At 35.3% G+C, this 18,176-nt stretch overlaps 1 protein-coding gene across 1 annotated transcript in view; it reads left to right on the forward strand.

Annotated features, from left to right (window-relative positions):
- ARAP2 (ArfGAP with RhoGAP domain, ankyrin repeat and PH domain 2) overlaps positions 1-18,176 on the forward strand; it is a gene marked incomplete at both ends in the record, with an annotated part of 128,685 nt that overhangs the window by 82,344 nt on the left and 28,165 nt on the right. Inside the window, 5 exons of the mRNA XM_080344077.1 lie at positions 1,192-1,297; positions 3,219-3,366; positions 4,213-4,281; positions 14,408-14,482; positions 15,588-15,705. Of these exons, the coding sequence (XP_080200203.1) occupies positions 1,192-1,297; positions 3,219-3,366; positions 4,213-4,281; positions 14,408-14,482; positions 15,588-15,705 (516 nt within the window). The remainder of the gene's footprint in view (positions 1-1,191; positions 1,298-3,218; positions 3,367-4,212; positions 4,282-14,407; positions 14,483-15,587; positions 15,706-18,176) is intronic.

The following is an 18,176-nucleotide window of genomic DNA, read 5'->3' on the forward strand; positions in this document are numbered from 1 at the left end:
CTAAGAAAGAACATTAATTTCGGCTTTAATACATTGAAATTATCTAGGCCTCTTTGCTGTGTGGCAAGTTTTGTCTTGAAAAAAAGATAGTAAAACCATATTGCTCTGATTTGCTTAAGTTCAAACATATAGAGATTGCTTTAATATGAACCACTAGAAGTCTGGGAAATTCAAGTATGAATATTACACATTTTTGACCTCTAACCTTGATTTGAACAAACTACAGGAGATAGCAACAAGAATTTATTCTCTTACTACAAAATTGCTCTTGTCTTATTAGAAATCAGAAATAGTTGTACCTGTAGCAGTTTAAATTCAAGTTAGCTCTTTTTTGAAAGTGCATCATGTTCTTACAGTGATTTCTCTTCCAATTACTGAAGAAATAAAACATAGTGCAGTACTTAGTGGAGAGTGCTAGCAATCAGCTGGAAGAGGTGAAAGTTCTGCTGTGCTTTTTCTTTTCAGAAACTTGAGTGAAGCAAAGGACTGAGAACAAAAAGATAAATAAATACATAAAATCTACATTAGCTTTGCTTATGCCCTGAGCAGGATTATTATGGTCTGTAGTATCTGTGCAGCAGAGGCATGCAGACTTAACTTGAAGGCAGAGAGCTGGGACTGTCTCTCAAATACTGGAATTCCCATCATTGGCTCTGCCACTGTTCAGCTGTGTAACTTTGCCCAGTTTGTTCAACACCCTTCCCACTTTGCTCTACTCTCATCAGTCTTATATATTTGGATCTTTAAACCACTTTGGGCCTTGAGACCCTTTTCAATAAAAATAACAAAGATTTAAAAGGTCTTTTCCTGTCTCATCTGTGGGAACTCTTAGACATACATTTGCACTCGTGCATAGGCAGGTGCACTCATACATGTACACACACGAACTACAGATTAAGTACCTTTGAGAGGAAAAGCAATTGCTCTCCTGGGATTTAGTCTTAAACTGTAGCAAATGGTGCTTAAATGTAGAACTGTCTCTCTTTATTGCTGATGTCATTTCCCTGAACCAGTGTACAAAATGGACTTTGTTAATAGCAATACTGACAATCTATTATACTATTATGAAGAAGACTCTGATTGGCTAAATTGTAATTTTAAATGACTAAATGATGCTGAGAGTTAATGAGAACTGCTGTTGTTTTTTGTGTGCGTTGTTATTAATGCTCAATGATTATTATTTTCCGACAGATACACAGAGTGAAAAGGAACGTGTGAGGAAGTATGGGGCTTTTATTCGAACACTTCCACCAGTAAATAGGGCAACTTTGGCTGCTTTAATTGAACATCTTTACAGGTCAGTGCAAATGATGCACTGTATTGGAGAAATTCTTGTAATGTATTCTCAGTATAGCTCTACCACATGTGAAATGGGGCTTGTTTCATTAACTAGTAAGCATCAAAAGCTTACCTAGTTGTGATGATTAATTGTATTTGATTCCCTTTAATTTATAATGTGTTTTTTCTTCTATTGTATTTTTTAGCAGTAGATATCTATAAATATCAATGGGATGGAACAGCCTTACAGCGAGAGAGGGTTGCCAGTGTATGTGTCCAAGCAGGGTAATTTTTGATGTAGCTTCTTTATACAAACTCATTTTTCCCAGTCCGCTAGTGTTCCAGAGGATTGTTGCAAATGGTTCTTGAAATTAAAATATTTTTTCAGGGAAAATGTCCTTTTCCAAAATCGGTATTCACCGAATAAATTGGAGAATTAACTGCCCTTTCTGTTTTTCACCAATGCTTCATTTTGCAACTGAGATAGCAATAGAGTATCTAAAATATACACTTGTTTAAGCAACAAAGCTCATTTCATATTCTAGGTCAAGTAAACAGCAGCAAATGCATAAACATTTTTGTTACTTGTATTATTCTGATGTTTCACAGTTAAATGTTAATTGTAGTGGTCTGTATTATACAGGATGTTTCAAAAAGATGGACCTAACTTCAAAGATACAGTGATTTCAAATTGGGTCCATCTTTTTGAAACACCCTATATTATGTTATCTGTTGTAGAAGTCAAATTGTATTCTTGGTGAATTGTAGTCAGTGGAGAATGTCTTTATAGGACATTGCATTCAGAATTTGTTACATTGCAGATGTCCTTTAAAAACTATTTATATGATTATTAAATTGATTGGTACCGTTATTCGGATAAAGATTATATTAAGTATTTTGTTTAACAATATTTCTAATAATATCCAGTTCAGTTGTACTGAAATGCTGTTATATCAGTTCTGAAAGTAGTTTGAATTCATGTGTATAACAGCCAAAATTCTGTGGTATTTTAAAATATTCGTTTCTAAAAGTGGGCACATCATGCAAACAACAGAACTGATATGAAAATTTTACCGTAAAGAAAGAAACTAAGTAGGATCTAATTTCTTTCCTCATTTTGTTTAATCTTAGATCATAAGTTTGTAGGATACACTTATGTAACATAATATAGCAAAGCTTTATTTAGCATTGATGTGGCCTTGAGTACTTTGTACAGTTCTGGGCGCCACAATCTAAGGAGGATGTTGAGGTCCATGAATGGTTCCAGAGGAGGGCAAAAAAGCTGGTGCAAAGGCAGGAAGCAATATTGTGTGAGGAAAAGCTGAGGACTCTGGATTTGTCTGGTTTGGAGAAAAGGAGGCTGAGAGGTGACCTCATTGCTCTCCACAGCTTCCTGAGGACGGGATGTGTAGAGGGAGGTGCTGAGCTCTTCTCCCTGGAATCCAGGGACAATATGTGGGGGAATGGTTCAAAGCTGCTTCTGAGGAGGTTCAGACTTGATAATAGGCAGCATATTTTTTACAGAGAGGGTGGAGATATGCTGAAACAGGTTTCCTAGAGAGGCGTTTGATTTCCCCAAGCCTATCAATGTTTAAGAGGCATTTGGACAATGCCCTTAAGATAATTCTTTAACTTTTGATCAGCCATGAAGTGGTCAGGCAGTTGGACTGTTGTAGGACCCTTCAACCTGAACTATTCTGTTTTTATTCTATTCTAAATAATTTTTGTATTACTTGAGATAAGCTTTCATTTCTGTAATGAGATGTGAGTTAAAGAATACAAAGAAATAAATATAAAAAAAAATTAGATTTTTTTAATTACACGTAATGAAGTTATTATTTTTGAAATGCACTCTGTATTCTGTAGAGGAACCTCAGACAATTAAAGGAACAATGAAACCTTCTAAATACTTTTTTTTTTTTTTTTTTTCCATTCAACAGGGTGCAGAAGTGTTCTGAAATAAATCATATGAACCCTCACAATCTAGCCATGGTGTTTTCCTCATGCTTATTTCAAACTAAAGGCCAAACTAGTGAAGAAGTCAGTGTAATTGAAGATCTAATTAAAAATTATGTGCAACTTTTTGATGTAGGTATCTTTGTATTAAAGTGTCCTAATTGTTCACCTGTTAGATGTGCTAAAATATAAAAATCTTCTTAAAGATGATATTCCTATTAGTTATGCTGTCCAGGAATTTGTAGAGCTTTCAGTGGGCATTGTTTGCTTTAAATTTTATTTCCCATCTAGCTTAACCTGTGTAGGAAAAACTGTATTCATAGGATTGCTGTGAGCTGCTGTTTTCCGAAATGGTGCACATTCTTCTTGCTTACACCAGCATATCCATTTTAAGAAAATGTTAAGATTATAAGTATAAGAAATAATACTTCTATTCAAATTGAATGGGTTTGATCAGAACTGAAACATGGAAGAATTCTGTTTTCCTAGTCTCAGAGCTGTGGTTACAATAAAGACTAGAGAAGGTGTTCAGTTTCTTAGACCTAGAAAGAACCTTAAATCCAACTGGATAAAAAAGATACTACTAGCAGCAATTCGTATTAGCAATTTTGGTTTAGAATTTGCTGCACCACTGTAACATTGTTTGGCAGTTTTCCTTGGAGTCCTCTCTCTTCTAATACATATTTGGTAAAGTTTATAGTAGTGAGTCCCATCAATGAAGTGCTATTTCTGATAGAATATTTTGCATAGCTGCTTCTATAAGAATGTGATTAACAGTATTGTTAATTGTAAAAATATTTATTATTGTTATATTATTATTAATTATTTACTATTGTTAGATGTAAGCATTCCTTTATATTTATATTTGTATTTATCTGCAATCATTATATCAAATTAATGTTTTCTAGTTTATGTTGTAATTTTTACACTAGCTCCTGTATACTTATTAATTTATCAAAAGTTATCCTTTTTAAACAGATAAATGAAGACCAGGTCAACCAAATGGATATAGAGAACAGCTTTATTACCAGGTGGAAAGACACTCAGGTAAGTGGCAAATAACAACTGGTATGAAAACAAGTTTAACAGACACTTTCGCTGTTTAGAGTTTGTTGGTTTGGGATTTTTTTTTTTTTTTGGTACCTAGATTTCTATAGGTAAGTTTCTAAGTTTGTATAGTGACCAGTGTTGTTAACTACAGAGCTAAGGGAAATAAAATGAGGAGGAGAGGAGGCATAAACTGCTAAAGCAAAACAGTTCTCGGTAGAGCATACTGTGGAATTATGTTCTGGCCCAAGCACCTGGATAACTTACAGGTTGTTACATGCTTTTATTGTGCTTCATAAATTGTACTAGAAGGAAATGGTCAACATTTGAAAGTGTGAAAGTGATTACCTGTCTTTTTTTCAATTTTAAACATGCATAATAAATATCTTCAAGTGTATATTAATACTTTTATTATTTCATGAGCTTTGAGTATACTTGGTCTCCCTTCAATAAAGTTTCATGATCCCTTTGAGTTTAAAGCATCTGAATCCTTAGCCGCATTCTGTTTTGTGACCAATTCTAGAATCCCAAAGCACAAATATTATTCAGGGAAGCTTCAGACATGTATTAATGGTCAAACCAAAATTCAGGATAAGAAGGTGGGAGATCTTATGCCACTCATTATGACCTTGAGTCCCAGTCTTATCTGTAACAGCTTTTGAATAACTTCAGAGTGGCAAGAAGCAACAAAGTGACAGCATGTTTCACTGTCTGAATGGTATTTGTGTACAGTCTGAATTAAAGCAAAAATTGCTAAGTTTCATGACACTACCAAGGTGGTTGAATGAAGTGAGGCAAAAGGAAATGTAGGGAGCTTAAAAGCTTTTTCAGAAATGTGAAGTAGTGGAGGAGAAGCTTTCAGTGATTTTGGAGCTTTAGGGCTTTAGAAACTAACAGAAAGCCAGCAGAAAAAAAAAAAAAAAAATCTATAATGCTTTTTCTCTTGGCTGCCTTCCCCCTTCACGCAACAATTTTGTGATACCTTGTGAGCCGTCATTAAGAAGACAGGGTCTTGGCACATGTTGAAATTGCATGTTCTGTGATTTGCTATATGGAATCTTATTTTTATCTCATATTCCCTTATTGTCTGGGTCAGAGTGGCGCGAAGTTTTCTGACCATAATGACCACCTGTGAATGTGCATACAGAAGGTAGAATGCCTATTTCATCCTTTTGGTGCCTGGTGGGGAGTGACCCAAGTCACTGGGAAACATTTAAAATTTAATTTCTAGTGTCTGTCTTGCAGAATAGCAATATCTGCCTTGGTAATGGAAAAACAAAACAACCCAAATTTGATAGCCTTCAGAGCATTCTGCAAGGCAGGGGTCGAAGTATCTTTGGAATTTATTAATTCTGGTGTCCCTGAAAAGGACTTTGAGATTAGAGAATATGATTTTGAAGCCTAAGATAGTGAAAATGCTTAGACTTTTAAATACATTATTTTCTGTGGTTTTAGAACCAAAAAATTACTTGTTACAGTTTATTACACTATTAACATTTTCCAAGCAACTCTGGGAGGCTGTAATGCTTAAATGTTTGGAATACCTTCTGGAAAATGTGAAGAGATATTAGAGGACTTCCATGAACAGAGAAAGAGATAGTGGAGGAAGTTTGATTAGACAGTGAGAAAAAGGTAGAAAGGAAACTGACAGGCTGTTGGTGGATTGAATAATATAGTAGCAACTACTGGCTAGGTGGGTTTGTCTAAAACTGAAGCTGTGACAAATGTAAAGTGGGTTTGTTCTGTATTTTTCCCACCCCAGTTACCACTGTGAAATCACCTTTATGAGACTTATTGTATTCAGATGGGTGCCTGTTGAAGAAAAAGGTTGTGTTTTTTTTTTTTTTTTAATAGCAGGAAAGGCTTTCTAAAATTGGTAATTTTTTTATTAAAAAGCTTCCAGCACCTGAAAAGCTGGTCTTCCAAATTTTAAACTTTATAATCAAATTTGAACCTTTATGAATAATTGGGCATGTTTGGACTGGTTTCCCTGGGGCTCTCCAGGTTATTGGGAGGCGGAGTTATAAAAAGATTGAACCATGATTTTAACTGTTCTTATTTTGCTCTCAGCAAAGTCTCTAGCATTAATAATGAGCTTCCTTAATCAATGGTTACACCTACTGTGTTAATAGACTCTGGCTTGATTCTCATAACACACATGGCTGAGCTTTAAATTGTTTACAAAAAATAGAAATATCATTTAAACATTAAAAAATGAAATAAAATCTACTACCTCATGACACAATTATCACGGAATCAGAGCATCTCCAGTTGGAAGGGACTCGTAAGCCTTATCCAGTCGCAACTTCGTTTTCCTTGCAGGACTACCTAAAACTAAACCACATGGCTAAGACTGTCTTCCAGGTGCTCCTGAACTCCGACAGGCCTGGTGCTGTGACCAGATCCCTGGGGCACCTGTTCCACCTTTTTCTTATGTCTAATCTGATGCAACTTTATTCCATTTGTCTAGGTTAGAAGGAACCTGTTGAGGTCATCTAATCTTATTACACAGCTGCTCAAGCATGGCCTCTTAAAGCAGGTTGTCTAGAACTGTGTTCTGTCAGATTTTGAATATCTCCAAGGATGGATCCTCTCTGGTCAACCTTTTCCAGTGTTGGCCCACCCTCAGAGTATTATTGGTTTTTTTCATGTTCAGATTGAATTTTGTGTGTTTTAATTTGTGAACAATGCCTCTTCTTCTGTCACTGAATGTCACTGAGAAGAGTATTTCAGTTTTCTTCATTCCCACCCGTCAGATATTTGTACATGTTGGTAAGATTTCCCCCAAGCCTTCTCTTCTATAGGCTGAACAGTGTCAACTCTTGCAGCCTTTTCTTGTATGAAAGATGCTACAGTCCCTTCTTCATCTTGGTGATTCTTCACTGGACTCTCTCCAGTAGTTCCATATCTTTCTTGTACTGAGGAGCCCAGCCCTGGACACAGTACTCCAGGTGTGGCCTGACCAGTGCTGAATAGAAGGGAAAAATCACCTAGCTCAACCTGCTTGGCAGTGCTTTGCCTACTGTAACAGAGGAGGCATTGGCATTCTTTTTTTGTGAAGGCACATTGTTGGCTCATGATCAGCTTGTTGTATACTAGAACATCAAGGTCCTTCTCAGCAAAGCTGCTGTCCAGAAGTGTGTACCAATACCTGGAATTACTGCTCCCAAGGTGCAAGACTTGGATTTCCCCTTTTTTAACTTCATGAGGCTCCTCTCTGTCCAGTTTTTCAGCCCATTGAGGTCATTCCGGATGTATCAGCTGCCCTTCCCATTTTACTACCATTTGCAAACTTCTTGAGAATGTGCTCTGGCCCATTATCCAGGTCATTGATGAAGATTAACGCTCTCCTGGCTGTTTAGCCAGTTTTCAATCCACATTACTGTCTACTTATCTAACTTCATCAGCTTGTTGATGATGATGTTATGGGAGATACTGCCAAAGACTTTACTAAACTGAGGTGAGAAACATCCACTGCTATCCTTTCATCTACCAGTATCCTCATTGTACAGGGGTCTCAGTTTGGTTAAGCATGATTTCATCTTTGTAAGTCCATGCTGACTAATTCCAGTCACCTTGTTCTTATTCATGTATTTGGAAACACTTTCCAGGAGGATTTTCTCCATCACCTTCTCAGGGACTTAGGTGACGTTGAGCAGTGTGTAGCTCTCCAAATCTTCTTGCCCTACTTAAAGATGGCATCGATACTTGTGCTTTTCCAGTCTTTGGGAACCTTTCCCAGTCGTAATGACTCTTCAAAGATAATTGAGATTGATATTACAGTAACATTGGTGAAATTCCTTAGCCCTCATGGGTCCCTGAAGCTGTAGGCTTGCTGGCTTTTGGAACCTTAAACCAAACCGTAATGGCAGCTTGGTCTTTGGACTGAGGTCTCCAGCACGATCAAGGGCTCAGATGGGAAAGGTTTGCAGGGAGCACTATAGGTGCAGTGCCATGCTCCACTTGGCATGGCTTTTGCAGCCCCAGTGTCCCTGGAGCTGTAGACTTTGTTGCTCTTGGATCCCTAACTGGAACCCTAACCCTAACCAGAACCCTAATGGCAGCTTGGTCAGACTTACTATGTGTAGTTTCTTTAAGTTCTCCTTGACCTGGTCCTCCTTTACTAAGGGTAATTTTCCTTACTTCAGACCTTTCCTCTGGTTTCATGGGCCTGGGATTTCTGAAGGTCAGCCTTACCAGTAAACACTGAGACAAAGAAGGTATTGAGTACCTTGGCCTCCTCTGTGTGGTGTGTCACCTGGTCCCCTGCCCTGCTCAGCAGTGAACCCATGTTTTCCCTTGTCTCCTTTGGTAGAATCCTTTCCTGTTGCCCTTCACATCCCTTACAAACTTCAACTCAGGGTCAGCCTTGGTTTTTCTAACCTCATTCCTGTATAATAGGAGAGTAGCTCTGTGCTTTTTTGGGGTTACCTGCCTCTGCTTCCATCTCTTCCATGCTTCATTTGTGTGTCTGAGTTCAGTCAGAAGCTCTTTGCTCATCCATCCAGGCCTCATGAGTAGAAAGGGATGATTTGCAGTGATTTATAGTACTTAAATTTGGAAGGTAGCAGTGAAAGAACTTCTGATTTTATTAGATGTTATGCAACTGTCAAATTTGTTCTTGTTCATTCTTAACATGTTGCTAGAAATGGCTGCTTTTAGTTACTTTAGTACAATTGTACAAACAGAACTTAGAAAATTGAACAAAATTGCACTTCCTATTTTAGTTTAAAAGGAGAGAAAGGGCTAAATAGAGATGCAATAGGAATTATATCTGAACATATAAATTTGAAAATGTATTTTTTATCCCATGGGGAAAAAAGTTCTCCACAGAATGTGGTAAATAAGTGCTAAATACTTAGTAGATATGGTTTATGAGAGTGCCTCAGCTGGACTATAGAACGATGTCTGAGTTCCCTAGATATGACGTCTCTTACATTAAATTTCACTGAATCATGTTACCACCTGGGTTTATCTGTAATTTTTTGCTGTATTCATCAAGTGCTTTCTCATATAATTTCTAGAGTAAGTTAATACGCCACAACTGTGATTTCCATATCACCATTGCTGATTTTGTGGCAAGTGGCCTTGTGTTTGTGTACCACAAAGAACTGTGAAAGTCCAAAGGTCTTAGATGGACAAGGGCTAACCTTACCTGAGGTACAGAAGCACTCTTGGACTCACTCTGTGATCCTGAGACCCTAGTTGCTCGGGGAAGAGACCTGACTGGAGTGTGCTCTAGTTTCTTCCAGACCCATGGTGTTAGGTTTCTGATTATATGAATACAGACATTGTGTCAAGTAAGAAGCAGTATTTCCATTTTAATTCCGTAGTGCAAGGCTCCTGGATCCCAGATGTACTAGGTCAAGCACTGAAGTTACTTGTGAAATGGGTAGGGAAGGAAGATTTGGAGTCTTAACAATCAGCATGCTGCATAGAATGCCTTCTGACCTAGCCAGTAGCTGGGATGCTGAAGGAAGAACCCTCTTAGATTCTCCCTTTCTTGCATGCTTGAACATGTATATCAGATACTGATTCACAGAGCCAAACCATCATCCTAAGATAAGGTACTTTCTAAAGAACATTTTCTTCCATTTTAATATGCAGATGAGGAATGAGGAAGCGAAATGCCTCCTTGAGCAAAGTTAAGGGCTGACCTGAATGCATTTTTCCTTCTCTTGAATATCTGTGGTTACAGTGTAGTACAGCTATTAGCTGCAGTGGAGTGTATTATTTCCCTTGTACCTGATTCCACCCCTATACAGTCCTTCCACAACTTTACCATCACCTGGAATAACTTAGAGCCTGTCTGTTATGGCACTGTCTTAGAAGTGTGAATTCAAATCATTGGGTTTGACAGTGGACTCATAAACAGTATATATCCGGGATGAGTTTAATGGTTAGATAGATAGAATTTGCTGGTTTTACCAAAGTAGCACCAGTCCTATGTAAGAAAAGATACTTTAGGAACCAAGAATATTTTAGTAGAAAAGGTTAATTCATTGGATCCCCATGTATGTGGTGGTTCCTAGGATTGCTATTGTGAAGTTAAACACAGAAAAATCTTTTTGCATTGCTCAAGACTTTATGTGAACAAATACACTGGATTTCCATATGAACTGTAAACAAAGGAAAAAGATATCAGAAATATCTGTATGCTAGAAAATCTCAATTTGAAATTGAGACAGAAGATTTGATTATTAATAACAAAATTTTGTAGTGAAGTAACACCTTTTTCACTCTCTTCTAGAAATATTTTGCTATTAAGACCTAAAGAAATATTTTATGCTATATTATTTGTATTGTGTGTGCAAACTGGATTTGCACTGTAAATTATGTACATTGGCTTATGGCTTTATTCTTTCATATAGACTTTAATGGCATAAAATGAAAAATAACATACAGAATGATTGACTTCCCTGTTTCCCAAACAGGGCAACAGTCTTGACTGTGGTTGGTATTCTTCTCCCTATAAAGAAAATAAGTAATGCAGAATTCTGAACAAACTTGATCACTGGGGCATTTTGAAATTATGTATCTGCAGATTCCTACTTGAAAACATGAATTCTTTATATCCAGTATTCTCTTTCACAGCCTGTTATAAGGAAAATAGTAACTGAGCTGCTAGATTTTCTTAACTAATCTTTGTCAATATTGTATCTGAAGACATAATGAAATGCTGAGCTTAAGGTAGAAAACGTTTTTGTATCTTATCAAATAATTTCTATCTCTACCCTGTATAACACTTGCTGGAAAAAGAGCCACCAGATAGCAAAGTCAAGATAGCAAACATGAACTCGGGAGACCTTAGTTGTTTGGGAGCACTTGTCCCCAAGATAATGGCATTTTTCTTTTTTGCTTTCTAAACAAGTGATTAACATTGGAAGAAAACATCTGCCTTTTAATGGTTAATAAGTTGAAGTTTGAACTGTTTTTAAGGACAGGGATTGCAATCTCTCTTTTAGGTCAGCTGCTTACCCTTGGAATATAACAGCTGAGGAATGGAGTCCTCAAGAGCCTGACTGTCATTTGTGGCAATTTGATTGTAACTGTGAACATTTTCTCCCTCTGAATTAAGCTGTGGAAGATTTTTTTGCCAGTTGCCATTTTTTCTGTAGTAGACATAATTAATGTAATTAGTGTTTCAATTTAAAAATAGTTTTTTGAAACTCCATGTGCACATAACATGTGAAATGGATGAACATTTAATGCCTGGGACCACTTCAATGCAGAAGGCAATAATTCTGATGAAAGGTGATACATTTACCATTATTTCAAAGTATTTACTTTGATCAGTAAGCCCACTGATTAAAGAAACTTTGTCTAGGGGGTTACAAGAATGTTTTGAGATTTTATATGTAACTTTTTCTCTAGAAGAATTCAGTATTTCCCTAACTATGCGTGGCGTTTTCAGTAGGTTTTCTTGGGAGAATACATGAGACACCAATCTGGACTAAGTACTTTTGAAAAACGTTGATGTTCCTCCTCGTTATATTTTTCATTTAAAAATTCTATCATCAGTGTAAAGTGCATATTACTCATCATTTCAGAGGCTAGATTACATGGATTCCTACACTTTATATTTTACCAGTCTTGGTCATGTAAACTTCTTTTAAACTGCTTCTTGTTAGGTCCAAATTAGCAGTGGATGCTTTTATTAACACTATATAAGGAATAGCCAGACCCTAGCCAATTGTCATGAGCTGTATTTGCCAGCACAGACCTGAAACAGGATAGGCATTTCAGAAGAGAAGCAGTGATAAGTTGGAATCCTGTAGCTTTAACTTGAGATCTTTCATTATTTCAGTGAAAGAAAGGGATGGGCTGAAACATTCTTTTTCAGCTGCTCTGCTCCCTCTGTGAGTAGCTACCACCATTCAGCCTGTAAGGAGTTTGTAAGACCATGTAGCATGGAGACTGGACTTCAGGCTTGTGCAGGAGAGGTAGCTCTTTGGGAACTTTTTTGGATAGGCTTTCAGTTCCTGTTAAAACTGATGACATGGTGCAGACTGAGTGATATTACATCATGGGTGACTGACAACTTAGGCCTTAAGCATCTCTAGTTAAGAATTGTGTGTAAGAATTCTTTCCATTTAACATCTCATAGTCTGACATTGCATCAAAATGTGTGCATATTTTGGGAAAATCATTGATGCGGATACTTAATATGTATGGGTATATAACGTGTTACAGTAGTGTTATCTCCAGGCTGGTGATGCAGTGTTCAGAGAAGAACAACTGAACCAAATTTCTGCTGAAGACCCAGAATTTCTTGTGTCTGAAATGTCACTGAAGTTCCGTTCCAGGTGGCACTTCATTAGCTGCTCTTCATTTTCTGTCCACCATATACTTATGCCAGCTGTTTCTATTTGCTTCCGTAATTAACATCACATTTTCTCTCCATACGCTTGTTTACATGAGCCCAGTGGAAATCAAATGTCAGCTTCATTCTTATTTCCAACCTTTTTCTGTAATATCATCTGAAAAGCAAATTTTACAACTAAATGAGCTTTTTTTTGAGTCTGTGCCACTATAATTAAGCGGCTTTCTTCAAAGTAACTTTGTAATGTTTTTCCTCGCAAATGTTTCCATTAGTTTTCTATTCTCAGAGGCTAAACTAACTTTAAAGTCACAATTTTTTAGAATGTTAGTTCTATAAAATTGAGTGCTGCCATTTATTTTTCTATAGAAGTGCAATTTTAGCTTTTTGTACATTAGTCAAAATGTATCCTAAAGCTTGCCCTTTTCTGTCATTTTCTCCCTATGTTATTCTGTATACGATATAGATTTTTTTTTACTTAACCTCTTCCATTTATAGTAATATATAAATAAGTAGCATCACTATGAATACAGTTCTCAAGACACAAATAATTATTGTTAATTTGATTATTAATTCTTTTTATTGGCTTATTATTTAAAGAGCACACCTCCTGAAAGGTCCTGTTTTCTGCCTTATTTTTTCTACTTTTGCTCTGATCATCACCATGCACTTAGTTTTAGAAAATATTTTTAGTACTGGGATGAATTACGATCTTTTGAAGATTATTATGGCTAAGCTACAAGGGAATTGGAGCAGACAACATGTGAGACATATTTAACTGTAGAAAAGTACAGTAATTTCTCATCTGCCAAGATAGTTTTGTTGCCATAGATGAGCAAACCTAGTAACAATGGAAAATACTAAATTATTATGAATCAGGTTTTTCTCCTTGATCAAAAAAAGTTGGATTTAATGACTTTCCAATTTCTTCATGAGTTTTGTATTGGTAGACATTCTTAAATTATGTTTGTTCATATTGGGTATATTAAGCTATTATATATTAAGTAATATATTTGCTTTATCATCTAATTATTCCACGTTAGCAGTGTACATAAAGTTCAAATGTCTCTACAATAGATTTGAAGAGCTATAATTAACAAAGGTTGATATCAAGAGCATTTGTTTTGATTCCTTTTGTAAATATGTAATGGCAAGTTTTCATTGGGATTAATAATAACTGTAGTCTTTGTAGGAATGAATTTTGATTATCTGGATGTGTACTTATGGCTATATCACTGAAATATTCTGTTATTTGTAATTTTTCATCTAATTTTTTACTAAATCATTTTAGTTTGGGGTTCTTGTCTTTATTCATTATTTTAAATTCTGTTCATGTGTTTTGGCTGTGCTAATATCTAAATCAGGGTTGTGGTTCTGGCAGTTTAAGATACAAAGGTATCCTGTGTCTTAGACATTAGTCTAAAATGTGAGTTTAAAATTTCCACTTATTTCAAGTCTCTCCTAGTTTTCCTGCTCTTGAATGTACATTTGTAAAGTGTGTTCATTTCGTTTGGTATGATTCTGTTGGATTTCTTCCTGAATCTGTGAATGTTTTTTGTTGTTCTAGTTTTTTGGTGTGTTTTTTTTTTTTTTTTTTAAACTAATCAAATAAAAGTGAATATAATGATATAGTGCAGGTTTTCCCATTAGAGTCAACATTTGGACTATTTTTGTAGATAAGTGGGCCGGAAAAAAACCAAAATTGAGTTCAGTAGATTCTAGCAAATCTACTAGATAATAATTGTACTTCTATTTAAAAGGATACAGTCTAATTTTATTTTTTTTTTCCTAATTGTTTTGTTTTAGGTTTCGCAGGCTGGAGATTTGCTTATTGAAGTTTACGTGGAAAGAAAGGAGCCAGACTGTAGTATTATAATCAGGGTTAGTGTATAAAAGTGATACAGTGTTTTTACTAAGTGCTTTCTCATGAAGTATACCGAATTTATTTTCACACATATACATGTATATACATATATATAATGAAAGTATGAATTTGTATCTATCACTTTTTATTTTTTATTTACCATGTTGGATACATTTTGTAAAGACTGATTATTATGTATTTTTAAGGAGAATGTTATGATACAGTTTTAAAGGGGTGATATGTTCCTTCAGTTTTACTGCAGTATACAGCGGTATAAATTCTCGCAGTCCCATGGGTGCAACACAAAAACTGTAACAAGTATATAGCGAATGCTGGTTTTATTCAATAGTACAAGGCCATTTAAATGGCTTTCCTGATTTTTCTCTTAGCTGATGGCTCTCGGCTTTCCTTGAGTGCTAAGAAACCAAAGCTTATTGTTTACTATAATTGAGATTTTTCAGCCTTCTGTCTGATAGTGTATTTTAAACACACTCATATCCATCTGGTAGTCCTCTATTGTTTGGATGCTGAGGAAAGAACTTCCAGTTTTGTAATGATAAAGGACAGATATTTTTAAGAAGAAAGTAGAAAATATAGGGGAATTGAGGGGTTTTGTGTGTTTATTTAAATGTTATACTTTTCTGTTTCCTTTTTGTTCTGTTCAGCATATGACTCGCAAACACTTGTGTTTGTACATATATGTGGTATGTGGTACACACAGATACACACATACATGCACATAATACATGCTTTTTTTAATAGGAAAAAATGGAAATATGTATTGCTAAGATAAAAAAATGGTAATATTTACCTTCCTACACCAAATAAAACATGCCAAGGTGCTTTTTTTTTTTTTTTCCCCCCCTAATTTTCAAGGGTAGAGAAAAGGAATTTCAAGTTACCAAATTATCAGTCAGCTAAAAATTATAACTTCAATTTAATGGAACAGAATAAGAAAAGCATGCTGCATTCTGACAAATAAATTATGGGTTTCCAACTTGATATCTCTGCTTTTTTTTTTTAGTCAACTGCAGGGAGGAGGATTTTGGAAAAAAAAAAAAAAAAAAAAGCCAGAAATCTGTAATTGTTATATATTATTAATGGACTCAGTTTCTATTACAGATATCACCTTTGATGGAAGCAGAAGAATTAACTAATGATGTTTTAGGAATCAAAAACATTATTCCCAACAAAGATGATATCTGGGCTGCTTTTGAAGTACTTGAAAATGGAGAACTAGGTTAGTGACACTTAAATTTATGCATGTTCAATTTTGTTATTTTTACTTTTCAACACTTAGCATAATCAAAAGCGTAGCTAAAGAGTTACTAAAAAGTTTATACAAACAAAATAATTAGCCTTCAAAGCCTTGTCTTATATTTTGTTACTGGGGCATCTGCATGATTTCTTTCTATACTTTGTCAGAAATAATGTGATGAATTGTTTTAAAATGCTTATGAATTGGGGATGGAAAAATGTTCTTTATGTTACTCTGCTTCATGGTTTGTTTGTTATTAGCTATAGGAAAATAGGTCTTACCAATAAGTCTTATAGAAGAAACTTATTTTCACTAGAATGTCAGCAGTTGATTTTATATGGAATAATGTTTTTCAGAAAATGAATTGCAAAAAAACATGTAATATTTAGGGGAAATGACTTTTTATTATTTAGTCAATTATTTTATCTGTGTAGATGAAAAAGGAGGCATAAAGTGTGTGATCATGTGTTTATGGCAAGTGGCATTATGGTGTATCTAACAGAATCTTGAAACATTTGTTTTAAATATGATTCTGCTGCCAACAAGAGCAAATGTCACATGATCACAATATTCATGAACTATAAGGAGGTTTTAACATTGGGAGTGCTCTGTGCATGCTGGAACTTGCACTTTATCATTAGAGATACTTAAAATAACACAAAGTGATAGAGATTTTTTTAATCCAAACGTATTTTGATGAATACTCGCTAATGCTATGTGATTCTTGAAGAATCCTTGAGGGACAAAAGTATGCTTTTAGTAAAAAAACAACATCTATTTGCACTTCATAGTAAGTTGCTGCTCTTACTATTTTTATGTTACAGTAGTAGACGGTGAGTGAATTTATTTCTATAGCAAAGAGACCTATTTTCAAACTAAAAAAAAAAAAAGAAAAAAAAAAAAAGAGAGAAGACTAAGATTACTAAATGTTATTGTTTGGTTATTGTTTGAATAGTTTTATTGTACTTGATTTTCAGATGCACTTACAACAATCTCTTCAGATTTACTAATATTCCTGGTACACTGAGTCTTGACCTTGGCAGTATCAATAACGAGAATGGAAGTCCATTTTCCCTTTTCACTTAAAATGAATGATCCTGCTCCCTCTTTGCATCTTGCAGGTTTATGGTGATGCTGTATAGAGTTGTAACACAGAGGACGTTTCCAGATTCACAGATGCATGTGTCAACTGGCAATGAAAGCTAGTATCTATTATCTTTAGAAGAGTCCTGATAACTCCTACAAGTACTTTAAAAATCCTGTCTTTTGAATGAGTAATGGAAAAAATTGAAGACAGAATTTTACCTTCTTAAGCTTGATATATAACACTTCCAGGCAAAAGAAGACTAAACTAGATATAACTAAGAGAACATGCAAATAAATACAAAAGATAAAACCCACAGCAGCTTCTTGAGGTATTTGAGTGCAACAAGTAGTATTTTAGTGTGGGCTAGAAATGTCATCTGAGCTCATGACTATGAAAGGTTGGCAAAATTAAGCTTAGAGTGAGGCACTACAGGCCCTGTATAACACTATAAATACTGACAAGGGATTAGAGTGTATCCCATTGAAACAAGAGTTCACAACACAAAGTAGAAATGGTGTATCAGTGTCTTAAAACCAAAACAAACAAGCAAGAAGCAAACTAAATAAAGTCCTAATCAGCACCTGGCTCCTGTCAGTAGAGATTACGTTGATAAAATGTGTACTTCATGGGCCCTTTTCTGGAAGAATCTGTGCATCAAAACAGGTGAACTGAATTAATAGTGTTGAAAAATAAAAATATACATATAGTAAGAGGCATTTACTCAGGAAGACTCCTGTGGTGCTATGGCTGAATCTCAAAGATTTTTCAAAAGGCTGAAACACAGAAAAAAAACAGAGAAAAATAGTCCTGTGCAGTCTTTGGTCCAAATTTGACAGTAAAGCACTAAAAAATTATACGAGTCTTTGCTACTTCAAGTTGATCTTACTAGCGTCATTTAACAAACACCATTGAACATTACATAACCTAAGGCGTTTACAAATAAGCTGAGATTCTGACATGTCATGACAGAAACAAAGTTTGCTTATTTGTTTCAAAGATACATTACAGTGTCTTTGTGACAGAAATGAATTTTCTGCTTCCGTTCCTGCCATGGTCTGGTACCTATCCAGTGCATGGTCACTTTCAGTTTGTTACACTTCATCCTGAAGTTTTATGAGAGTTATTTTACTTTTTAAGATATACTTCCCTAAAAATGAGCCCTAAGAAGGCAAGAAAATTAGAATCTTATATTTCCTAAAAAGTAATTTTCTCCTGATAGTTAATGTTGTTTAAGGTGAAAATGACTGGCTTTGGATATTTACCAGCATATGATGACCTAAGTAAAAGGGTAATTGGATGTATGTGTTGACTGCTTCCTGTTCAAAATACCAAAATTGCAATATTAAAAATCAACTAAATTATTTGC

The sequence above is a fragment of the Nesoenas mayeri genome (assembly GCF_963082525.1).
Source record: "Nesoenas mayeri genome assembly, chromosome: 4".
NCBI lineage: Eukaryota > Metazoa > Chordata > Aves > Columbiformes > Columbidae > Nesoenas > Nesoenas mayeri.